The sequence below is a fragment of the Oncorhynchus clarkii genome, chromosome 7, assembly GCF_045791955.1.
Source record: "Oncorhynchus clarkii lewisi isolate Uvic-CL-2024 chromosome 7, UVic_Ocla_1.0, whole genome shotgun sequence".
NCBI lineage: Eukaryota > Metazoa > Chordata > Actinopteri > Salmoniformes > Salmonidae > Oncorhynchus > Oncorhynchus clarkii.
Genome location: NC_092153.1, coordinates 15,652,062 through 15,679,076, shown reverse-complemented (window position 1 = coordinate 15,679,076; position 27,015 = coordinate 15,652,062). Strand labels below are relative to the sequence as shown.

General features: G+C 44.5%; 1 protein-coding gene across 1 annotated transcript; it reads left to right on the top strand.

Annotated features, from left to right (window-relative positions):
• Positions 1 to 1,157: 1,157 nt before the first annotated feature.
• LOC139414110 (rab GTPase-activating protein 1-like) lies at positions 1,158 to 11,942 on the top strand. The gene is made up of 8 exons (XM_071161990.1): positions 1,158 to 1,482; positions 6,768 to 6,839; positions 7,165 to 7,275; positions 9,995 to 10,099; positions 10,663 to 10,746; positions 10,923 to 10,994; positions 11,161 to 11,427; positions 11,620 to 11,942. The coding sequence occupies exons 1-8, from the start codon at positions 1,384 to 1,386 to the stop codon at positions 11,842 to 11,844; spliced, it is 1,035 nt and encodes a 344-aa protein (XP_071018091.1). The 5' UTR covers positions 1,158 to 1,383; the 3' UTR covers positions 11,845 to 11,942.
• Positions 11,943 to 27,015: the final 15,073 nt, after the last annotated feature.

The window sequence follows — 27,015 nt, the reverse complement described above, 5'->3', positions numbered from 1 at the left end:
AGAGAGAGAGAGAGAGAGAGAGACAGCTTTTGGGTTGCATCTTCTGTGTTGTGTTCAGATGTATTGTAAGTATTACTGTAGTGGCAGGACCAGTTTAAACTCCTGACAAACCCCTTTCAGCCCTGGCCTTCTGGAGACAATAGCACTGTGAGGAGAGGCACCCACACACCACACACATGCACGCACACACACACATACCACACACGCGCACACACACACACACACACACACACACACACACACACACACACACACACACACACACACACACACACACACACACGCATGCACGCACACACACACACACACACATACACACACACATATCCTAAATACCAGGCATAGAACAGCATGAACCTTCTTACCTCTCAGTTGAGAGGGCATCATTAATATGCGTGTTCTACGTGTGTGTGTGTGTGTGTGTGTGTGTGTGTGTGTGTGTGTGTGTGTGTGTGTGTGTGTGTGTGTGTGTTGACTGGGTTGGGGGGTTTCAGAGTGGAGGAGTGTGAATCTCTTTACAGGGAAGCAATAGAGAGGGAATGAGAGGAGGGTGAAGAGAATAAGAAAGGGGAGGACAGCAGTAGGTGTGTCTGTGTCACACACCTCGTATATATAAACCCTTTTCTGTGTGTGTTTCGTCCACTGCTGTATCTGCCTGCTAGCTGGAGTGTGTCTGTGTGTTTCATGCACATGTTGGACTATGCCCTTGGACTTTACCTTTGGACTACCTGAGTTAGTTTACCTGGCTTTCAGCTGTTGTTTTTCACAAGTACCGCCTCTGACCTGCTGGAGTTCACCTGTCAGGGTGTTGACCTGTGTATATCTGACTGACTGGGAGTTACTACCTCTGTTGGAATTCACCTGTTAGAGGGAGCTCAGCTGTGTATCAACACGTGCCTCTCTGCTACTGGAGTTTATTTGTGTGAAAGAGTTTACCTGTGTGAAGGAGTTTACCTGTGTGAAGGAGTTTACCTGTGTGAAGGAGTTTACCTGTGTAAAGGAGGTTTACCTGTGTGAATGAGGTTTACCTGTGTGAAGGAGTGTGAAGGAGGTTTACCTGTGTGAAGGAGTTTACCTGTGTGAAGGAGGTTTACCTGTGTGAGAAGGAGGTTTACCTGTGTGAAGGAGGTTTACCTGTGTGAAGGAGTTTATTTACCTGTGTGAAGGAGGTTTACCTGTGTGAAGGAGGTTTACCTGTCTGACTAGAACACCTGTTGGAATTCTGACCAACTAATTCTATGGAGCTTCTCTCTCCTACTGGGGTTCACGTACCTGAGAGTAGAGGCCTGCATCCTCCAGCTGTGTGTGTGTGTGTGTGTGTGTGTGTGTGTGTGTGTGTGTGTGTGTGTGTGTGTGTGTGTGTGTGTGTGTGTGTGTGTCAGGATGATGGAAGAAGTGTCTATCAGGGTGGCATATGACTCCCACATGGCGGAGGAGAAGATACTGGCCTGCCTGATGGCCGAGTCTATACCCAAACACACGGTGAGAGCACAACCATGACACAACCATACCCAAACCCACAGTGAGACCACAACCATTATACAACCATGACACAACCATACCCAAACACACAGTAAGACCACAACCACTACACAACCATGACACAACCATACCGAAACACACGGTGAGACCACAACCATTATACAACCATGACACAACCATACCCAAACACACGGTAAGACCACAACCATTATACAACCATGACACAACCATACCCAAACACACGGTAAGACCACAACCATTATACAACCATAACACAATTGCTGCTGTGTCATAGAGCATGTGGTCATACAACAGCAACAACCCCCGACTACAGTATTATAGGACAGCCCTCTAGTGGCCATGCAGACTAAACTCCTGTACCATCTCCCCTGCTCTAAGGCAAACAACAACAACAGCAACACCCCCCTCTAGTGGCCATGCAGACTAAACTCCTGTACCATCTCCCCTGCTCTAAGGCAAACAACAACAACAGCAACACCCTCCTCTAGTGGCCATGCAGACTAAACTCCTGTACCATCTCCCCTGCTCTAAGGCAAACAACAACAACAGCAACACCCCCCTCTGGTGGCCATGCAGACTAAACTCCTGTACCATCTCCCCTGCTCTAAGGCAAACAACAACAACAGCAACAACCCCCTCTAGCGGCCATGCAGACTAAACTCCTGTACCATCTCCCCTGCTCTAAGGCAAACAACAACAACAGCAACACCCCCCTCTAGTGGCCGTGCAGACTAAACTCCTGTACCATCTCCCCTGCTCTAAGGCAAACAACAACAACAGCAACACCACCCTCTAGTGGCCGTGCAGACTAAACTCCTGTACCATCTCCCCTGCTCTAAGGCAAACAACAACAACAGCAACACCCCCCTCTTGTGGCCGTGCAGACTAAACTCCTGTACCATCTCCCCTGCTCTAAGGTAAACAACAACAACAGCAACACCCCCCTCTAGTGGCCATGCAGACTAAACTCCTGTACCATCTCCCCTGCTCTAAGGCAAACAACAACAACAGCAACACCCCCCTCTAGTGGCCATGCAGACTAAACTCCTGTACCATCTCCCCTGCTCTAAGGCAAACAACAACAACAGCAACACCCCCCTCTAGTGGCCATGCAGACTAAACTCATGTACCATCTCCCCTGCTCTAAGGCAAACAACAACAACAGCAACAACCCCCTCTAGCGGCCATGCAGACTAAACTCCTGTACCATCTCCCCTGCTCTAAGGTAAACAACAACAACAGCAACAACCCCCTCTAGTGGCCATGCAGACTAAACTCCTGTACCATCTCCCCTGCTCTAGGGCATGACATTCACAACAAGGACCAGGGTTACTAAGCATTTGCACCAGATGTAAGGTTGAACTTCTTGTTATCTTTTTAGGAGGTTTGACTGTTACATGTGAAGACTATTATCTTCCGTGCGTTTCAAAATGTGCTCTCTCTCTCTCTCGCTCTCTCTCTCTCTCTCTCTCTCTCTCTATTCAATTCAATTCAATTCAATTTTTCAATTGAAGGGGCTTTATTGGCATGGGAAACATACAGTTGAAGTCGGAAGTGTACATACAACTTTGCCAAATACATTTAAACTCAGTTTTCACAATTCCTGACATTTAATTCTAGTAACAATTCCGTCTTAGGTCAGTTTGTCACGCACGCTCTGACCTCTACAATTTTTCTCAATTGCTAAAACACAATTTCTGAAACCTTGCTCCATTTCCTGATTACATTCAACCCAAAACCTCATCTTCAAGCACTATTTACATAACCTCTGACTCCTCTTGCAAAATGAAACATTTGCCTCAAAACAGTTTTACCTGTGTTCAAAATCAAACACTGCTCTCAAATCACAAACAAAGTGATCAAAATGATATACACTCTCAAGCAGTCAGTAAACAATACACCGAAAAAAATATTCATATTTTTCCCTCATTGTCTTTTGATGAACGAAAACATGTTCTATCATAGTAGCTCAAAATTGATCAGAAATTACTCCTCTGCTTTGCTCTTTGCAATTTAGTTTTTTGTTCTTCCTCCTCCTTGTACCCCTATTTTTACAGTACTGTACCCTGCATCTCACAAACTTGTCCTTTGTCTCTGTGATACTGTAATTATTGTTATTTGTTGATATGAACCTGCAACCAGTCAAAATCTATTGAGCAGTCAGTACTGTTAATACATGGAAAGCACAATGTTCAGGGCCAGACAATTCATCCATTGTACAGTATACAGCCTACAATGCACTGTACTACAGTATCCATTCTCAGACTTTCTCCTTCCCACCTTCAACAACCTGTTTGCTCTCTGAACTGGCTTATATTGGTTGTGTCTCATCATTTGAAACAGGTTAAATCAATTTTGAGTGGTTGTTTTCAATCAATTACATATGTTCTCTATTTGTATTTGATTGTTGCCCCTTGTGTTTACCAGTATGGATGACATGTGCAATAGAGTGCAGAATGTGTTTTGAGAATGAGAATGTGTTTAGAGTTTTGTTGAAAAGTCTAAGTGAGATCTGCAAATGGTGTTTTACCATGTGAAATGGTTTAAGGTATTGACAACAGACTGAATAATTAGCTAAATGAGTCCAGGCAACTGAGAACTTTGTTCAGCCAATGGGTTTTAGTGTTTTAGCAATTGAGAAAAACAGTAATATCTCTGTTTTCTTTATGTTTTGGTTAGGTCAGGGTGTGACGAGGGTGGGTATGCTAGTTTTGTATTGTCTAGGGTTTTTGTATATCTAGGGGTTTTGTAGGTCTAGGTATATGTATGTCTATGGTGGCCTGATATGGTTCCCAATCAGAGGCAGCTGTTTATCGTTGTCTATGATTGGGGACCATATTTAGGTAGCCATTTCCCTTGGGTATTTGTGGGTTCTTGTTCTATGTTTAGTTGTCTGTCTGCACTACTCATTAGCTTCATGTTTTGTTAGTTTGCTCAGTGGTCTTTCTTTAATAAAGGAAGAATGTACACATACCACGCTGCGCCTTGGTCTCCTTCATACGACAAACGTGCCAGTTAGGATCGCCACTTTATTTTAAGAATGTGAAATGTCAGAATGATAATAGAGATAATGATTTAGTTAAACTTTGATTTCTTTCATTACATTCCCAGTGGGTCAGAAGTTTACATACACTCAATTAGTAGTTGGTAGCATTGTTTAACTTGGGTCAAACGTTTCTGGTAGCCTTCCACAAGCTTCCCACAATAAGTTGGGTGAATTTTGGCCCATTCCTCCTGACAGTGCTGGTGTAACTGAGTCAGGTTTGTAGGTCTCCTTGCTCCACATGCTTTTTCAGTTCTGCTCACACATTTTCTACAGGATTGAGGTCAGGGCTTTGTGATGGCCACTCCAATACCTTGACTTTGTTGTCCTTAAGCCATTTTGTCACAACTTTGGAAGTATGCTTGGTGTCATTGTCCGTTTGGAAGACCCAATTGCGACCAAGCTTTAACTTCCTGTCTGATGTCTTGATGTTGCTTCAATATATCCACATAATTTTCCTACCTCATGATGCCATCTGTTTTATGAAGTGCACCAGTCCCTCCTGCAGCAAAGCCCCCCCACAAAATTATTCTGCCACCCCTGTGCTTCACGGTTGGGATGATGTTCTTCAGCTTGCTTTTCCCTCCAAACATAGCGATGGTCATTATGGCCAAATAGTGTTTCATCAGACCAGAGGATAATTCTCCAAAAAGTACGAACTTTGTCCCCACGTGCAGTTGCAAACCATAGTCTGGATTTTTTATGGAGGTTTTCGAGCAGTGGCTTCTTCCTTGCTGAGCGGCCTTTCAGGTTGTGTCGATTATAGGACTCATTTTACTGTGGATATAGATACTTTTGTACCTGTTTCCTCCAGCATCTTCACAAGGTCCGTTGCTGTTGTTCTGGGATTGATTTGCACTTTTCGCACCAAAGTATGTTCATCTCTAGGAGACAGAACGTGTCTCCTTCCTGAGCGGTATGATGGCTGCATGGTCCCATGGTGTTTATACTTGTGTACTATTGTTTGTACAGATGAACGTGGTACCTTCAGGCATTTAGAAATTGCTCCCAAGGAAGAACCAGACTTGGCTGATTTCTTTTGATTTTCCCATGATGTCAAGCAAAGAGGGACTGAGTTTGAAGGTAGGCCTTGAAATACATCCACAGGTACACCTCCTATTGACTCAAATTATGTAAATTAGCCTATCAGAAGCTTCTAAAGCCATGTCATCCTTTTCTGGAATTTTCCAAGCTGTTTAAAGGCACAGTCAACTTAGTGTATGTAAACTTCTGACCCACTGGAATTGTAATAGTGAATTATATGTGAAATAATCTGTCTGTAAACAATTGTTGGATAAATGACTTGTGTCATGCACAAAGTAGAGGTCCTAACCGACTTGCCAAAACTATAGTTTGTTAACAAGACATTTGTAGAGTGGTGTAAAAACAAGTTTTAATGACTCCAACCTAAGTGTATGTAAACTTCCTACTTCAACAGTATGTTAACATTGCCAAAGCAAGTGAAATAGATAATTAACAAAAGTGAAATAAACAATAAAAAATTAACAGTAAACATTAAACTTACAAAAATTACAAACTAATTAAGACATTTAAAATGTCATATTATGCATATATACAGTGTGGTAATGATGTGCAAATAGTTAAAGTACAAAAGAGAAAATAAATAAACATAAATATAGGTTGTAGTTACAATGGTTACAATAATTGTAGTTACAATGGTGTTTGTTCTTCACTGGTTGCCCTTTTTGCTGCTGTGATGGCACACTGTGGTATTTCACCCAATAGATATGGGAGTTTATCAAAATTGGATTTGTTTTCTAATTCTTTGTGGGTCTGTGCAATCTGAGGGAAATATGTGTCTCTAATATTGTCATACATTTGGCAGGAGGTTAGGAAGTGCAGCTCAGTTATCACCTCATTTTGTGGGCAGTGTGCACATAGCCTGTCTTCTCTTGAGATCCATGTCTGTCTTCGGTGGCCTTTCTCAATAGCAAGGCTATGCTCACTGAGTCTGTACATAGTCAAAGCTTTCTTTAAGTTTGGGTCACTCACAGTGGTCAGGTATTCTGCAACTGTGTACTCTCTGTTTAGGGCCAAATAGCATTCTAGTTTGCTCTGTTTTGTTGTTGTAAATTCTTTCCAATCACTCCATCTCTGTTTGTGTGAAATAACTTTCTCTCAATCAAACTTGGCTGTTGTTTATGTATGCTGAGCCTGTGGACCGTTCTCTCACTCAACCTTGACTGTTGTGTTTCTACAGGTTCCCAGTAAGAAGGCCACGCTGAGAGATAACCAGCCGCAACAACAGGATGACCACATAGACAGATATCAGGTAGGACCAAACCATTAGCACTTTGATACGTATTAAACCCAACCCCTCCCTCCCTCCCACCTCCACCCAACCACCCAACAATACAGCAAAACCCCACCCACTATTGCTACTCCCCTCCCCCACCTAAACAGTCAGTATTGCCATGCACCCCTCCCCCTTACACCCAAAACCAGCACTCTCTCTCTCTCTACCCCCCAAACCCACCAGAATGTGTGTTCCACATTCTATAGCAATCTATAGGACGAACCTGACTGCGTTCCATGTCCTGTGCATTTTAAGGAGGTAGAACCTGACTTTGTGTTCTCTGTTCTGTGTGTTCCTGCAGAGGGAGAACCGTCAGCTGCAGCAGGCCAGTCTGCGTCTGGAGGAGGAGAATGATGTTCTGGCCCACAGACTGATCACCAGCAAGATCTCCCTGAGGACTGACCTGGATCAGGTACACCCCACATCAACCTCACATCACCCCCTAGCCCCCTACTTCCTGGTCACTCCCCCTATTCCCCTAGCTTCTAGTCACTCCCCCTATTCCCCTAGCTCCTAGTCACTCCCCCTATTCCCCTAGCTCCTAGTCACTCCCCCTATTCCCCTAGCTCCTAGTCACTCCCCCTATTCCTCTAGCTCCTAGTCACTCCCCCTAGCCCCCTAACTCCTAAGCACTCCTCCGGCCCTCTAACTGTAGGCACCTCCCCTACCTCATTTACCCTTTCCCTATGAACAATAACATTTTCTACACTCTTAGAAAAAAGGGTTCTAAAAGGATTGTTTGGCTGTCCCCATAGGACAACCCTTTTTGGTATCCAGGTAGAACCCTATTTGGTTCCAGTAAGAATTATTTTGGGTTCCATGTAGAACCATTGATGAAAAGGGTTTCACATGGAACCCAAAAGGGTTCTACCTGGACCAAAAAGTGTTCTTTAAAGGCTTCTCCTATTGGGACAGCTGAAGAACTGTTTCATGTTCTATGTAGCACCGTTTTTTCTTAGAATGTAATGTAATCTAGCCCCTACCTCCTAGATACTACCTCCTAGATACTACCTCCTAGATACTACCCTAGACACTACCTCCTAGATACTACCTCCTAGATACTACCCTAGATACTACCTCCTAGATACTACCTCCTAGATACTACCTCCTAGATACTACCCTAGATACTACCTCCTAGATACTACCTCCTAGATACTACCCTAGATACTACCTCCTAGATACTACCTCCTAGATACTACCTCCTAGATACTACCCTAGATACTACCTCCTAGATACTACCTCCTAGATACTACCCTAGATACTACCCTAGATACTACCCTAGATACTACCTCCTAGATACTACCTCCTAGATACTACCCTAGATACTACCCTAGATACTACCTCCTAGATACTACCTCCTAGATACTACCCTAGATACTACCCTAGATACTACCTCCTAGATACTACCTCCTAGATACTACCCTAGATACTACCTCCTAGATACTAACCTAGATACTACCCTAGATACTACCCTAGATACTACCTCCTAGATACTACCTCCTAGATACTACCCTAGATACTACCCTAGATACTACCCTAGATACTACCTCCTAGATACTACCTCCTAGATACTACCCTAGATACTACCCTAGATACTACCTCCTAGATACTACCCTAGATACTACCCTAGATACTACCCTAGATACTACCTCCTAGATACTACCTCCTAGATACTACCCTAGATACTACCCTAGATACTACCTCCTAGATACTACCTCCTAGATACTACCCTAGATACTACCTCCTAGATACTACCCTAGATACTACCCTAGATACTACCCTAGATACTACCCTAGATACTACCTCCTAGATACTACCCTGGATACTACCCTAGATACTACCCTAGATACTACCTCCTAGATACTACCTCCTAGATACTACCCTAGATACTACTCTAGATACTACCCTAGATACTACCTCCTAGATACTACCTCCTAGATACTACCCTAGATACTACCCTAGATACTACCTCCTAGATACTACCCTAGATACTACCCTAGATACTACCTCCTAGATACTACCTCCTAGATACTACCCTAGATACTACCCTAGATACTACCCTAGATACTACCTCCTAGATACTACTTCCTAGATACTACCCTAGATACTACCTCCTAGATACTACCCTAGATACTACCCTAGATACTACCCTAGATACTACCTCCTAGATACTACCCTAGATACTACCCTAGATACTACCCTAGATACTATCCTAGCCCCTACCTCCTAGATACTACCCTAGATACTACCCTAGATACTACCCTAGATACTATCCTAGCCCCTACCTCCTAGATACTACCCTAGATACTACCCTAGATACTACCTCCTAGATACTACCCTAGATACTACCCTAGCCCCTACCTCCTAGATACTACCCTAGATACTACCCTAGATACTACCCTAGATACTACCTCCTAGATACTACCCTAGATACTACCCTAGATACTACCCTATATACTACCCTAGCCCCTACCTCCTAGATACTACCCTAGATACTACCCTAGCCCCTACCTCCTAGATACTACCTCCTAGATACTAAACTAGATACTACCCTAGATACTACCCTAGATACTACCTCCTAGATACTACCTCCTAGATACTACCCTAGATACTACCCTAGCCCCTGCCTCCTAGATACTACCCTAGATACTACCCTAGCCCCTACCTCCTAGATACTACCCTAGATACTACCCTAGTCCCTACCTCCTAGATACTACCCTAGATACTACCCTAGCCCTACCTCCTAGATACTACCCTAGATACTACCTCCTAGATACTACCCTAGCCCCTACCTCCTAGATACTACCCTAGATACTACCCTAGCCCTACCTCCTAGATACTACCCTAGCGCCTACCTCCTAGATACTACCCTAGATACTACCTTCTAGATACTACCCTAGCCCCTACCTCCTAGATACTACCCTATATATTACCCTATCCCCTACCTCCTAGATACTACCCTAGATACTACCCTAGATACTACCCTAGCCCCTACCGCCTAGATACTACCCTAGATACTACCCTAGCCCCTACCGCCTAGATACTACCCTAGATACTACCCTAGCCCCTATCTCCATAGGCACTTATACATACAGACAGACAGACTTCTGAGCGTGTTGTTGGGCCCACAGGCGGAGGACAGAGTGGATGAGCTGACCAAAGAGCTGCTGAAGACCAGAAAGAAATTGAAGAATGCAGAGGAAGAGAAGAGAGGGAAGGAGGAGGAGGCTGCTCAGGTAATCTCTTCTATTCTATCCATCCGTCCTTTATGTTTTCATACTTTGATGTGAGGTAATAATGTAATATTATATTTATGGTAATAATGTAATATTATGTTAGATTTATGGTAATAATGTAATATTATATTATATTTATGGTAATAATGTAATACTGCATTCTATTTATGGTAATAATGTAATATTATAATCTATTTATGGTAATAATGTACTATTGTATTCTATTGATGGTAATAATGTAATACAGCATTCTATTTACGGTAATAATGTAATATTATAATCTATTTATGGTAATAATGTAATATTGTACTCTCTTTATGGTAATAATGTAATACTGTATTCTATTTATGGTAATAATGTAATATTGTATTCTATGTATGGTAATAATATTATATTATATTTATGGTAATCATGTAACATTGGATTCCATTTATAATAATAATAATAATAATAAGTAATAATGTAATATTATATTTATGGTAATACTGTATTATTAGATTATATTTATGAGTAATAATGAAACATTTAATTATGTGTATGGACATGTATTTACCATTTCACAGTTGAAGGAGGTGTTAAGGACAAAGCTGGACAAGGCTGATCCAGAGGTGAAGAGGAGCTCAGGCATCATCTCAGACTACAAACAGGTACAGTGCACATGCACGCGCGCGCACACACACACACACAGACACACACACACACACACACACACACACACACACACACACACACACACACACACACACACACACACACACACACACACACACACACACACACACACACACAATCCTAATGCTATATTGTTTCTTCTGTCTGTCAGATCTGTTCCCAGCTGACCAGTCGGGTGGAGAGGCAGCAGGCGGCCCACAGAGAGGACCTGGACAAACTCATGGTGAGGAGGAATATGACACCGTCTGATGATGTCACAGTTTGGCAATCACACAGTTTGATGATGTAATTTGTTCTGTATGGATATCACCTCTCACTCTGCATGTTTATAATAAAACACTTTTGAAGTGTCTGGTCAAAACCCTCCCACCCTCTCCTCCCTCTCTCAGAATGCTGTGATGGCGTGTTCTCGCTGCCGACAGGCTCTAGATTCTCCAATCATGGAAGGCTCCAGTTCCACAGCCCCGTACCAGAGAAGAATCAGCACCAGAGAAAAAGGCCAGCAAAGAGACCAGGAAACAGAACTGGACCAGCAGACGACTGGTACCAGGGAACAAGTCCAGGAGAAGGTGTGTCTGAGTGGCCAGGTCACAGAGCTGGAGAAGGAGCTGGCCCAGACTAAACTACAGATGGTGGAGGCCAAGTGCAAGATCCAGGTCATCTCAGAGCACACTACACACTTCATAGTGCACACTACACACTTCATAGTGCACACTACACACTTCATATTGCACATGTTCACAGTACATAGTTCATAGTACACACTCCTTAATGCACGGTACACACTTTTTTGTGGACAGTACACACTCCATAGTGATATATGATGTGTTGTGTTGTCCCCTGTGTAGGAGCTGGAACACCAGAAGGGGGTGCTGCAATGTGATCTCCAGACAGCTAGGAACAGCTGGCTCACTAAGACTATACGGTCAGCCGGAGGGGGTCTGCAGAGCAGCAGCCTACCCAGGGGGAGAGCCTCTGCAATGGGGCGCTCTCTACATGGCCTCCCCCTCTCAGCCTGGAGCTCCAGGAGACTGTCATGGGCCCCCAGGAAGGACCGGGGGGGAGATGTCTGACATGGAAGGGAGGGGGAGAGACAGCAAGAAGAGGACATACTGAGAGTATAGATAATATGTATTGGAATGATTATACATGTCTCTTGGTGATTGTTTGTTTCTGCATTCTAGTGCCTATTTTGGTTTTATTTGTTATTGTCAAAAACAGATTTGGATACAGGAGTTTTATGTGTGTTTTATGTATTGCTTTGGCTCTTAAAACAAAACTCCAAACTGGTAACACTTGTATGGCACCCAGTCAGTCCTTCATTCAAAACGTTTCATTGAGCATTCGTTGTATGATTTGATTTGTTACATACAGCACATCTCTGATCTTGTCAATATCGAGATTTACATTATTTTTTTTTACAGTGAAGTAAATCAATAGTCACCATCATTGTAGTACATTCAAGTATATATCCATACTTTTTCTGTTTCTACTTTACAGACATTTTCATTAAGTCGTTCTCAGAATCTGTAACAGACAAACCAGTTGACATGTAAAGTCAGTCAGGTCACCCGGGATACAAGTCAGTATTCAACGTCCATCCATATCTGAGGACGTCCAGAGGTGATGTGGAAATCGGCCACTAGGAGGAACGGTGAGCGCGGTTACCTTCAAGTCGGTTTTGATTTTCAGAAGCATCTGCCTCTGATTCCAAATTTTGGAAGTTTGAATCCAGCGATAAAAAGTTGTTTTTGAGATAATTGTTTTAACCTTAACCCTTACATGAACCATTCAGAGTTAATGCCTAACTTTAAGATTTTGGAATTAATGCCTAAACCTAACACTTAAACACAGAAATTTTAAATTTGAGAAACATGGATAAAGGTCTAATTCTGACGTGAGACTGTGAGATCTAGTTGTGTAATGTATAGGTTTACCAAACATATACGTGATCATCAATTTAAAGCAGTTCGATTAAGTAATAGTAAATTGTCTTTTATTAACAGAAGAAAAGAGAAACATATCAAAAGTGAGTATGCATTGTGCACGGCAGTTACGTTGTGGCAAAATCCTGCACGGTAGTGGTACTCTCTCTATTCTACTCTTTTCCTTTTGGTATGGTTAATACCTGCCTGGCGCCCGAACAAAATCTTTATCTTTACCCCTCGAATAAATACCGCTACAACGTTATATGAACATGCACTGCAATGTGAAACATGTATTTCTAGATGAAACACTGATTACATTTGGTGAAAATGTGTGATTTTAAGTGTTGTACTTAGTCAATTGAAAATGAGCTTAAAGTTTTGAAACGACTGCCTTTTTGGTGATCGGTTTTGAGTTTTGTACTAAGAGTAGTGAAAATGCTCCACATGGCCTACTTATTAAACTTGCACTGAAGCATACAAAAAACTGTAAATCATCTTATAAACAAGGACTTTATTGATCACATTGAATTTCTTTGTACTTAGTCAAAATAGACGAGACAGCAGAGAGCACAGATAAAGGAACAAGTAGTGTCTTGGGTAGTGTCTTAAATGACACCCTATTCCCTATAAAGTGCAATACTTTTGACCAAAGCAACATAGGACTGACAAATAGGACTCTGGCCAAAATAGAGCATTATAGGGAATATATTATTTGGGATACAGCCTTTATTTTAGACAACAAACCCTCCATTACACACCAGGGTCCCGTTCAGGACAGGAGAGGGCAACATATTGAAAGTAAAGCTGACATGATTCCTATTTACTTTACATGTCAGAGACACATCTGTTCAACATACAATATTTCTGTCTGAACGTTCCACCAGCTGAATGTGCTCCACTGAATGAGGCAAAAACTTCTGTTCTCTCTCTCATATTTCTCTCTGCTCGCCTCCCTACACCGTTTATCATTTTCTCTCCTCTTCTCTTCTTACAAACACTTGAGGACATAGAAGTTGCACGTAGTCCCACGCGGACACCCGCACAGCGTTCCGACACGCGCACCTTTGCGAACAGCGCACTGCTCGCCCGCGTCACACTAGGAAACAAACAAACAGTTTGTTATTTAATTGAATGATGATGGTGGTGGTGGCATCTGTCTCCAGACTATATGATTCTGAAACATCTACACCGGTTTTCCAGAATCAGATTAATCCTAGCAACTCCTGAACTATATATATATTTTTAAACACTGTCAATAGAGAACCTTTATCGAAAGTCCCATTTTGACCATTTGAAACACGCAATATAAGGCTAGACTCAATGAAGAAGTAAAATGCATTACAGACAGGCTAACTACTTAAAAATAATTGATTGATAATAGGACTTTAAGCACTTTAAAATGATTGATCAGGTCTATTCAGGTCTATTCTTACCGATGGCAGCCAGCCAAGCTTCTTTTCTGATAACGGCATCTGTTTGTTCTTCAGTTTCTCCAGAACTTCTTGTAAAGCTTCAATCTATATGACAGAGAAAAACAAACAAAAACGATAGGCTGCTATATATATATATATTATAGCTAGAAAACAAGTACAAAGAGAGGGATGAATCGACTAAACTATCACATTGACAAGCGCACAAACCAAACAACTTCACAAACATAAAACAATTTAAACTTACCAGATCCTTCTCTTCTTGTGATTTGTGGGGGAACTCTAGAGCGCGAGTCTCAAACTCCAAGGAGGTGTCGTCAGCGAGACAGAGACATGCGCAGCAGGAGGCGGCGAGGAAAAGCAGTAGAATGCTGGCCATGGTGCTGAAACAACCAGAAGGGATGGAGATACAGCGGGGCTTCTGCAGGTGGTTAGCAGGGGCTTGGTGAACACTGGGCGGGTCAGGTGGGCTATGATTCAGGGTGATAGATTCGGGGGCTTGATTTTATAGAGTTTGCTGACATCATACAGCTACTGTAATATGTATGACCACTGACATGAGCGGAGTGACAGAGGTAACCACTGACCGGAGAGGGTCATACACACGCACATACACGCGCCAGAGGATGTTGTGATGGAGAGGCGTTGTCTGATAGAACACCTCTGTTCACCTCTTTCCAATAATCCCAGGTCACAGCCCCTGGCTGTTGAGACCAATCTTTAATCAGCATCCAATTTCCTCTTGGGTGTGTGTGTCTGCCTAACCTCTCATTTGGTGTACACAGTGAGCAGGCCTGAGACTCTACATCACAGGCTAATCTCACCAGACCACTTAAAGTACCCACCTCTCTCCCTATCTCTCTCACACACACACAATACTATTTCCAAGCAAGAATTCTGCTTGAGAATGGTTTAAGTGGGGAGAGGAAAACTGAAAACCATCTGTTATTGGCTGAGAGGTTTGGAACTCTCTTCGACTATTAACCTTTCTAGCGCAGGCGTTCCGCTAGCGGAACCCCTCGACAACATTCCGCTAGCGGAACCCCTCGACAACATTCCGCTAGCGGAACCCCTCGACAACATTCCGCTAGCGGAACCCCTCGACAACATTCCGCTAGCGGAACCCCTCGACAACATTCCGCTAGCGGAACCCCTCGACAACATTCCGCTGAAAAGGCAGCGCACGAAATTCAAAAATATTTTAGAAATATGTAACTTTCACACATTAACAAGTCCAATACAGCAAATGAAAGAAACATCTTGGTAATCTACCCATCGTGTCCGATTTAAAAAATGCTTAACAGCAAAAGCACAACATCACATGTTGGATCACTGCCAAGTCAAAAAAACACAGCCATTTTCCCAGCCAAAGATAGGAGTCACAAAAAGCAGAAATATAGATAAAATGAATCCCTAACCTTTGATGATCTTCATCAGATGACACTCATAGGACATCATGTTACACAATACATGTATGTTTTGTTCGATAATGTGCATATTTATATCCAAAAATCTCAGTTTACATTGGCGCCTTATGTGCAGTAATGTTTTGATTCAAAAACATCCGGTAATTTTGCAGAAATACTCATAATAAAACATTGACAAAAGATACAAGTGTTATTCACAGAATTAAAGATAGACTTCTCCTTAAAACTTGTTACGGCAAGGAATTCCATAACACCCTCTCCCATTCAGCTGAAAAGGTGGCGCGGGAAATTCAAAAAATATTCTTTAGAAATGTTTAACTTTCACACATTAACAAGTCCAATACAGCAAATGAAAGATAAACATCTTGTTAATCTACCCACCGTGTCCGATTTTTAAAATGTTTTACAGCGAAAACACAACATATATTTATGTTGGATCACCACCAAATTCAAAAACACAGAAATTTTTCACAGCCAAGGATAGAGTCACAAAAGCAGAAATATAGATAAAATGAATCACTAACCTTTGATTATCTCCATCAGATGACACTCATAGGACATCATGTTATACATGTATTGTGTGTTTTGTTTGATAATGTGCATATATATATATATATATAAAAAATCTCAGTTTACATTGGTGCAGTAATGTTTTGATTCCAAAACATCCAGTGATTTTGCAGAAATACTCACAATAAACATTGATAAAAGATGCAAGTGTTATTCACAGAATTAAAGATAAACGTATCCTCTATGCAACCACTCTGTCAGATTTCAAAAAAACTTTACGGAAAAATAATAATCTGAGAACGGCGCTCAGAACCCAAATTAGCCAAAGAAATAGCAGCCATTTTGGCATCAACAGAAGCTACAAAAAACACTATAAATATTCACTTACCTTTGAATATCTTCATCAGAAGGCAGTTCCAGGAATCCCAGTTCGACAATAAACGACTGATTTGTTCCATAAAGCCCATCATTTAGCCACTTGTTGTTAGCTTGTTCAGCCCAGCATTCAATCCTCAAAAAGCCCGAGCAATTCCTCCAGACAAAAACTCAAAAAGTTCCGTTACAGGTCGTAGAAACAAGTCAAATGATGTATGCAATCCATATTTAGGATGTTTTAAACATTAAACAGCAATAAGGTTCCAACCGGAGAATTTCATTGTCTGAAGAAACGCATTGGAACGCAAGAACACTCTCTCGTGACCGCGCACAATGAGACCGAGGCTTTCTGCCAGACCACCCACTCAAAGAGCTATTATGAGCCCCTCCTTTATAGTAGAATCATACAACCAGAATCTAAAGACAGTGATATCTTGTGGAAGCCCTAGGAAGTGCATGCTCATCCATATCTAAGATGGACATCAAATGGCACTGTTTTCAAAATTGAGTTCTCACTTCCTGTTTGGATTTCTTCTCAGGTTTTTGTCTGCCATATGAGTTCTGTTATACCCACAGACATAATTCAAACAGTTTTAGAAACTTCCGAGTGTTTTCTATCCACCAGTAATAATAATATGCATATATTCCCATCTGGGAAAGAAAAGGAGGCAGTTTACTCTGGGCACGCCTTTCATCCAAAAGTGAAAATGCTGCCCCCTAGCCCCAACAGGTTTTAACCTGTTATGGCTGCAATCCCCCTATCGGGATAAGTGTCATCAACAACCGCTGAACAGTATAGCGCTACATACAATAAATATTACTATAAATATTTATATTCATAAAATCACAAGTGCAATATAGGAAAACACAGTTTAGCCTTTTGTTAATCCACCTGTCGTGTTTGAAATTATGCTTTACAGCGAAAGCAATCCAAGTGTTTGTGTAAGTTTATCGATCGCACGATAAAACATTAAGTACACTAGCTCGGTCACGAAAATCAGAAAAGCAATCAAATTGATTGTTTACCTTTGATGATCTTCGGATGTTTTCACTCACGAGACTCCCAGTTACACAACAAATGTTCTGTTTGTTCCATAAAGATGATTTTATATCCAAAATACCTCCGTTTGTTTGTCGCGTTATGTTCAGAAATCCACAGGAAAGAGCTGTCACGACAACATAGACGAAAATTCCAAATAGTTTCCATTATGTCCACAGAAACATGTCAAAGTTTTGTATAATCAACCCTCAGGTTGTTTTTAAAATATATAATCTCTAATATATCAACCGCAAATGTCTTTCACAGTAGGAGAGGGGAAAACAATGGCTGTCCAAATTCTGTTGCGCAAGCAAAACTCATGTGACCACTTGACGCGATGTTATCGTTCTGGCTCATTTTTCAAAATAAAAGCCTGAAACTATGTCTGAAGACTGTTGACACCTTGAGGAAGCGATAGGAAAAGGAATCTGGTTCATATCCCTTTAAATAGAGCAAAGGGAGGCTTTGGAACATGGAGTTTTCAAAATAGAAGCCACTTCCTGCTTTGATTTTCCTCAGGGTTTCACCTGCAATATCAGTTCTGTTATACTCACAGACAATATTTTGACAGTTTTGGAAACTTTAGAGTGCTTTCTATTCAATACTAATAATAAGGAGGAGCTGGCCGTTTACAATGGGCACTTTTTCATCCAAGCTACTCAATACTGCCCCTGCAGCCATATGAAGTTAATGCAACCGCTGTGTCAGATTTCAAAAAAACTTTCCGGAAAAAGCATAATCTGAGAACGGCGCTCAGAGCCCAATCCAGCCAGAGAAATATCCTCCATTTTGGAGTCAAAGGACGTTAGAAATAACACTATAAATATTCACTTACCTTTGGTGATCTTCATCAGAAGGCACTCTCAGGAATCCCAGTTCGACAATAAATGACTGATTTGTTCCTTAAAGTTCCATAAAGTCCATCATTTATGTCCAAATAGCCACTTGTTGTTAGCGTGTTCAGCCCAGTAATCCATCTTCATGAGGCGCGAGCACTTCGTCCAGACAAAAACTTGAAAAGTTCTATTACATGTCGTAGAAACAAGTCAAACGATGTATGGAAATAAATCTTTAGGATGTTTTTAACATAAAACATCAATAATGTTCCAACCCGGTGTAACGGTTTTCTTGATGCGAAGGAGAGTCGGACCAAAATGCGGCGTGTAGATTGCGATCCATGTTTATTAAACAAACGTAAAACACGAATCAAAATACAAACACTACAAAATAATAAACGTAATGAAAACCGAAACAGCCTAAACTGGTGCAAACTAACACTAAGGACAATCACCCACGACAAACTCAAAGAATATGGCTGCCTAAATATGGTTCCCAATCAGAGACAACGATAAACACCTGCCTCTGATTGAGAACCACTTCAGACAGCCATAGACTTAACTAGAACACCCCACTAGCTACAATCCCCATACATACACACCACATACAAAAACCCATGCCACACCCTGGCCTGACCAAATAAATAAAGATAAACACAAAATACTTTGACCAGGGTGTGACAGAACCCCCCCCCTAAGGTGCGGACTCCCGAACGCACCTCAAAACAATAGGGAGGGTCCGGGTGGGCGTCTGTCCATGGTGGCGGCTCCGGCGCGGGACGTGGACCCCACTCAATCAATGTCTTAGCCCCTTCTCCTCGCGTCCCTGGATAGTCCACCCTCGCCGCCGACCATGGCCTAGTAGTCCTCACCCAGAACCCCACTGGACTGAGGAGCAGATTGGGACTGAGGGGCAGCTCGGGACTGAGGCAGCTCGGGACTGAGGGGAAGCTCAGGAGTGAGAGGAAGCTCAGGAGTGAGAGGAAGCTCAGGAGTGAGAGGAAGCTCAGGCAGGTTGATGAATCTACCAGATCCTGGCTGGCTGGTGGTTTCGGCAGATCCTGGCTGACTGGCAGATCCTGGTCGACTGGCAGATCTGGAAGATCCTGGTCGACTGGCAGATCTGGAAGATCCTGGTCGACTGGCAGATCTGGAAGATCCTGGTCGACTGGCAGATCTGGAAGATCCTGGTCGACTGGCAGATCTGGAAGAGTCTGGTCGACTGGCAGATCTGGAAGAGTCTGGTCGACTGGCAGATCTGGAAGAGTCTGGTCGACTGGCAGATCTGGAAGAGTCTGGTCGACTGGCAGATCTGGAAGAGTCTGGTCGACTGGCAGATCTGGAAGAGTCTGGTCGACTGGCAGATCTGGAAGAGTCTGGTCGACTGGCAGCTCTGGCTGCTCCATGCTGACTGGCTGCTCCATGCTGACTGGCTGCTCTGGCTGCTCCATGCTGACTGGCAGCTCTGGCTGCTCCATGCTGACTGGATGCTCCATGCTGACTGGCAGCTCTGGCTGCTCCATGCTGACTGGCTGCTCCATGCTGACTGGCAGCTCTGGCTGCTCCATGCTGACTGGCTGCTCTGGCTGCTCCATGCTGACTGGCTGCTCCATGCTGACTGGCTGCTCCATGCTGACTGGCGGCCCTGGCTGCTCCATGCTGACTGGCGGCCCTGGCTGCTCCATGCTGACTGGCGGCCCTGGCTGCTCCATGCTGACTGGCGGCCCTGGCTGCTCCATGCTAACTGGCGGCTCTGGCGGCTCCTTGCAGACTGGCAGCTCTGGCGGCTCCTTGCAGACTGGCAGCTCTGGCGGCTCCTTGCAGACTGGCAGCTCTGGCGGCTCCTTGCAGACTGGCAGCTTTGGCGGCATCCTGCAGACAGGCAGCTCTGGCGGCTCCTTGCAGACTGGCAGCTCCTTGCAGACTGGCAGCTCCTTGCAGACTGGCAGCTCTATGCTAACTGGCAGCTCTATGCAGACTGGCAGCTCTATGCTAACTGGCAGCTCTATGCTAACTGGCAGCTCTATGCTAACTGGCAGCTCTATGCTAACTGGCAGCTCTATGCTAACTGGCAGTTCTGAACAGGCGGGAGACTCCGGCAGCGCTGTAGAGAAGGAAGGCTCTAACAGCGCTAAACAGGCGGGAGACTCCGACAGCGCTGGAGAGGAGGAGGGCTCCGACAGCGCTGGACAGGCGAGGCGCACTGTAGGCCTGATGCGTGGTGCTGGCACTGGTGGTACTGGGCCGAGGACACGCACAGGAAGCCTGGTGCGGGGAGCTGCTACCGGAGGGCTGGAGTGTGGAGGTGGCACAGGATGGGTTAGACCGTGAAGGCGTACTGGAGATCTTGAGAGCGGTGCTGGCACAGGACGTGCAAGGCTAGGGAGGTGCACAGGAGGCCTGGTACGTGAGACTGGCACCATCTTCACCAGCCGACTAACACGCACCTCAGGACGAGTATGGAGCGCTGACCCAGGTGCCATCAAATCCCCGACACGCTCCGTCGGGCAAATTCCATGTTTAAAACACCAACACAGCAACTCCCTCATTTCTCTCTCCTCCAATTTCCCCATTAACTCCTTCACAGTCTCTGTTTCGCTCACCTCCAATTTCCCCATTAACTCCTTCACAGTCTCTGTTTCGCTCACCTCCAACACCGGCTCTGGTCTCCTCCTTGGCTCCTCACGATAAACAGGGAGAGTTGGCTCAGGTCTGGCTCCTGACTCTGCCACACTCTCCCTGAGCCCCCCCCCAAGAAATTTTTGGGGCTGACTATGGGGCCTCCGTCCGCGCCGCCTTGCTTGCTTCGCAAACTCCATTCTCCTATATCCTTCCGCGCACTGCTCCATCGAATCCCAGGCGGGCTCCGGCACTCTCCCTGGGTCGACCGCCCACCTGTCTATCTCCTCCCAAGAAGTATAGTCCATACTGTACTCCACTTTGGGCTGTTCTTGCCTGTTGACACGCTGCTTGGTCCCTTTGTGGTGGGTGATTCTGTAACGGTTTTCTTGATGCGAAGGAGAGTCGGACCAAAATGCGGCGTGTAGATTGCGATCCATGTTTATTAAACAAACGTAAAACACGAATCAAAATACAAACACTACAAAATAATAAACGTAATGAAAACCGAAACAGCCTAAACTGGTGCAAACTAACACTAAGGACAATCACCCACGACAAACTCAAAGAATATGGCTGCCTAAATATGGTTCCCAATCAGAGACAACGATAAACACCTGCCTCTGATTGAGAACCACTTCAGACAGCCATAGACTTAACTAGAACACCCCACTAGCTACAATCCCCATACATACACACCACATACAAAAACCCATGCCACACCCTGGCCTGACCAAATAAATAAAGATAAACACAAAATACTTTGACCAGGGTGTGACACCCGGAGAATTCCTATGTCTGAAGAAAAGCACTGGAACGAGAGCTAACTCTGTCGGGAGCGCTCGTCACGAACCTGAGACACTCAGCCAGACCACTGACTCAAACAGGTCTCATGAGCCCCTGCTTTATAGTAGAATCCTCATTCAAGTTTCTAAAGACGGTTGACATCTAGTGGAAGCCGTAGGAAGTACAACTTGACTCCATAGACACTGTGTATTTGGTAGGCTTTGAAAAACTACAAACCTCAGATGTCTCACTTCCTGGTTGGATTTTTCTCAGGTTTTCGCCTGCCATATTAGTTCTGTTATACTCACACACATCATTCAAACAGTTTTAGAAACTTCAGAGTGTTTTCTATCCAATACTAATAATAATATGCATATATTAGCATCTGGGACAGAGTATGAGGTAGTTCACTCTGGGTACGCTATTCATCCAAAAGTGAAAATGCTCCCCCCCTATCCCAAAAAGGTTAATCAATTTACCACATTGTGATGTCATCATGGAAAGGTGGAACTCCCGTCCCATGCAAACCTGCTGATTAGAATGTCCTGTGTAGATTATATTTTCAACCAGCAACTATCAGGAAATAACACTGATTTGACAAAATCACACTTTTAGAGTGTTCGTTTCATCACCTGTTGTTGTAGAATACAGGAGTGCATCCAAACAGCCTATCCGACCGCTCGGAGGCATCCGCACGGTCTTAAACCACACCGTTGCCTCGTTTTGTATCATATTCCAATTATAAAACTGAAGGGGGGGGGGGGGGGGGGGCAGAATGTGGGCAGGACATGTCTTCCCCATCCCCAGTGAAAGTTGAGCCCCTGGTATAATATTATATAAAACACACGAAAAACAGAATGTTGACAGCACTGGGCCTTTAAAGTGAACCTATTGAGCCAGTGCAAACCTACTGAACCAAAGTAGTCAACACTAGAAAATAAAAATTAGTCAGATATGAAGACGGCTGTGTGTGAGCATGTCTACTTGTGTGTGCGTGTTCTATTTGTCTGAACAGGATTCTTTTCAGATATCAGCGCCTGTTAATATAATTGGAACAAATCTAATATTTACTGAAGTTTATTGGTTGCTGGCAGATTTCATGCCTAATACTTTGAATACACAATTATTGGTGAACTATATTAGCTTATGACCTGAAATTACTTATTTACTTGATATCATAAATCCATACCGCCAAAATGTGTCTGACAGACTACATTCCAGACACTCTCTTAATTTATCCTGACAGTCTTGTTTGCTTCAACAGTATAAAGACACAGCGCATCAGTTGCAACCTTGCAGGGGAGTCAGTTTCCAATTCCTGTTACTGTAGGATCGTATTTTACTCATTTAGTCATTTAGTCTAGAAATGCACATCTAGATGCCTATTTAACTACAGTAGTAGGCATAAAGGTTAGAATTGTGTCATTTCGGCCTCTTGGCAAAGTTGAGGTATAGTATGTTCCAGCATTTGCTTTCAGTCTTTTTTGTCCCAGAACTGGGGCCCAGAGTTTTTCCTCTAGTCTATTTCAAAGCAGGAGTTTCTCTCTCTGAGGTAGTGGTACACCAGTAGAATGTAACCTTAGTATGCTATTTATTGCTCATCTTTCCTACCAGGTGTCTGCTACCATAGTTCAGGACAGATACCAGGTATGTAGAGGCACAATGCAGACAACCGGTTAAGGAGGATCATTCGTTGTTATCTTTTGTTGAATGTAATGCAACTTATCGTTTAGACAAAGCATTCTGATTGGTCAAAGGGTGACCAAGCCATGCCAATGCTGACATACCATAACTACATGTAATCCCATCCTACCTTAACTTTAAAATCCTGTGGTTGAACAAAGATTTTACCTTTCGCAAAAAAAGACACTTGAGAAAATATTGATATCAAATTAGCATTGGTTGCTATTCATTGGTTGCTGGTGGACTTCATGCCGAATACTTTGAAGACAATTCTTGTTGAAATATATTAGCTTATGACCTGAAGTGAATTATTTACTTGACACTGTTGCTGTTTGCCTCGACAGAGTACAGCACATCAGTTGCAGCCTTGCAGGGGAGTGTTTTCTACAGGTAGACATTTTGCCTGGATTTAACATCTAGAAGCCTATTTAACTAGTGGGCATAAAGGTTAGAATTGGGCCATTTCAGTTCTCACTTTGGAGCATGGAGGAGGAGGTGTGATTGTGTGGGGGTGCTTTGTTTGTGACACTGTCGGTGATTTACATGTATTTAGAATTCAAGGCACAGTTAACCAGCATGGCTACCACAGCATTCTGCAGCGATACGCCATCTCATCTGGTTTGTGCTTAGCGGGACTATAATTTGTTTTTCAACAGGACAATGACCCAACACAACTCCAGGCTGTGTAAGGGCTATTTGACCAAGAAGGAGAGTGATGGAGTGCTGCATCAGATGACCTGGCCTCCACAATCACCAATTGAGATGGTTTGGGATGAGTTGGACTGCAGAGTGAAGGAAAAGCAGCCAACAAGTGCTCAGCATGTGAGAGAACTCCTTCAAGACTCTTGGAAAAGCATTCAAGGTGAAGATGGTTGAGAGAATGTAAAGATTGTGTAAAGCTGTCATCAAGACAAACCATAGCTACTTTGAAGAATTTAAAATCTAAAATATATTTTCATTTGTTTAACACTTTTTGGGTGACTACATGATTCCATATGTGTTATTTCACAGTACTGATGTCTTCACTATTATTTTACAATGTAGAAAATAGTAAACTTTTGACTGGTACTGTATGTATATATTTTTTTACTGCTCTTGAGATATAATTACTGTTTGGATAACCTTATTTACTATTATATATATATTTTTAAACTATTTTGTACTTTATGCGATGCGCACCGCAGAGAACACCAGAAGAAGAATTATCACTGAATTGGAACTTGAACCGTCGCTGGAAGCTCCGGAAAGTGAACCGTTGCTGGAAGCTCCGGAACGTGAACCGTCGCTGGAGACTCCGGAACTTGAACCGTCGCTGGAAGCTCCGGAACTTGAACCGTCGCTGGAAGCTCCGGAACGTGAACCGTCGCTGGAAGCTCCGGAACTTGAACCGTCGCTGGAAGCTCCGGAACGTGAACCGTCGCTGGAAGCTCCGGAACTTGAACCGTCGCTGGAAGCTCCGGAACTTGAACCGTCGCTGGAGACTCCGGAACTTGAACCGTCGCTGGAGACTCCGGAACTTGAACCGTCGCTGGAAGCTCCGGAACTTGAACCGTCGCTGGAAGCTCCGGAACGTGAACCGTCGCTGGAAGCTCCGAAACGTGAACCGTCGCTGGAAGCTCCGGAACTTGAACCGTCGCTGGAAGCTCCGGAACGTGAACCGTCGCTGGAAGCTCCGAAATGTGAACCGTCGCTGGAAGCTCCGGAACATGAACCGTCGCTGGAAGCTCCGGGCTGTAGACCGTCGCTGGAGACTCCGGAACTTGAACCGTCGCTGGAAGCTCCGGAACGTGAACCGTCGCTGGAAGCTCCGGAACGTGAACCGTCGCTGGAAGCTCCGGAACGTGAACAGTCGCTGGAAGCTCCGGAACGTGAACCGTTGTTGGAAGCTCCGGAACTTGAACCGTCGCTGGAAGCTCCGGAACGTGAACCGTCGCTGGAAGCTCCGGAACGTGAACAGTCGCTGGAAGCTCCGGAACGTGAACCGTTGTTGGAAGCTCCGGAACTTGAACCGTCGCTGGAAGCTCCAGAACTTGAACCGTCGCTGGAAGCTCCGGAACGTGAACCGTTGCTGGAAGCTCCGGGCTGTAGACCGTCGCTGGAGACTCCGGAACTTGAACCGTCGCTGAAAGCTCCGGGCTGTAGACCGTCGCTGGAAGCTCCGGAACGTGAACCGTTGTTGGAAGCTCCAGAACTTGAACCGTCGCTGGAAGCTCCAGAACTTGAACCGTCGCTGGAAGCTCTGGAACGTGAACCGTCGCTGGAAGCTCCGGAACTTGAACCGTCGCTGGAAGCTCCGGAACGTGAACCGTCGCTGGAAGCTCCGGGCTGTAGACCGTCGCTGGAGACTCCGGAACTTGAACCGTCGCTGGAAGCTCCGGGCTGTAGACCGTCGCTGGAAGCTCCGGAACGTGAACCGTTGTTGGAAGCTCCGGAACTTGAACCGTCGCTGGAAGCTCCAGAACTTGAACCGTCGCTGGAAGCTCCGGAACGTGAACCGTCGCTGGAAGCTCCGGGCTGTAGACCGTCGCTGGAAGCTCCGGAACTTGAACCATTGTTGGAAGCTCCGGAACTTGAACCGTCGCTGGAAGCTCCGGAACGTGAACCGTCGCTGGAAGCTCCGGGCTGTAGACCGTCGCTGGAGACTCCGGAACTTGAACCGTCGCTGGAAGCTCCGGGCTGTAGACCGTCGCTGGAAGCTCCGGAATGTGAACCGTTGTTGGAAGCTCCGGAACTTGAACCGTCGCTGGAAGCTCCGGAACGTGAACCGTCGCTGGAAGCTCCGGGCTGTAGACCGTCGCTGGAGACTCCGGAACTTGAACCGTCGCTGGAAGCTCCGGGCTGTAGACCGTCGCTGGAAGCTCCGGAACGTGAACCGTTGTTGGAAGCTCCGGAACTTGAACCGTCGCTGGAAGCTCCGGAACGTGATCCGTCGCTGGAGAGGCGCACTGAAGACCTGGTGCGTGTAGCCCGCAGAAGTGGCACTGGATTACCTGGGCTGATGAACCGTTCTTCAGCACGCCTGCGCTGCAGCATACTCCTCGCCAACACCTCTCTCCGGTATCCCTCATTAAACTCCTCTATCGACTGCCAGATGGTCTCTGGCTCTCTCCTCTGCTCAGCCGACCACCCCTTGTGCCCCCCCCCAAAAAAAACAATCTTGGGGTTTCTGTGGCCGTGGACCCCGGCGTCGTCGCTGTCCTTCCAGATTCCTTGGCGACTCCCTCCAAGGAAGGGTCTCGCATCCTCCCAGAATCTCCTCCCATGTCCAACTCACTTTTGCCTCCATAGCACGCAGCTTGGTCCTTGTGTGTTGGGATATTCTGTCACGATCGTCGATAGGAACGGACAAAGGCACAGCGTGAGTTGAGTTCCACATACTTTATTACACAGTGAAACTACCAAAAACAATAAACATAACACGAATGTGAAAGCCGTAGTGCACAAATCACTAACACAAACAATATCCCACAAAACAGGTGGGAACAAAGGACAACTTAAGTATGATCCCCAATTAGAGACAACGGTAATCAGCTGCCTCTAATTGGGAACCATACTAAAACACCAACATAGAAATATAACGACTAGAACACCCCCGAGTCACGCCCTGACCT

Coding starts and splice junctions, on each gene's coding strand:
- LOC139414110 (XM_071161990.1), top strand. CDS start 1,384: ATGATGGAAGAAGTGTCTATCAGGGTGGCATATGACTCCCACATGGCG. Junction 10,747..10,922: donor TCATCTCAGACTACAAACAG/GTACAGTGCACA, acceptor TCTGTCTGTCAG/ATCTGTTCCCAGCTGACCAG. Junction 11,428..11,619: donor AGGCCAAGTGCAAGATCCAG/GTCATCTCAGAG, acceptor TCCCCTGTGTAG/GAGCTGGAACACCAGAAGGG.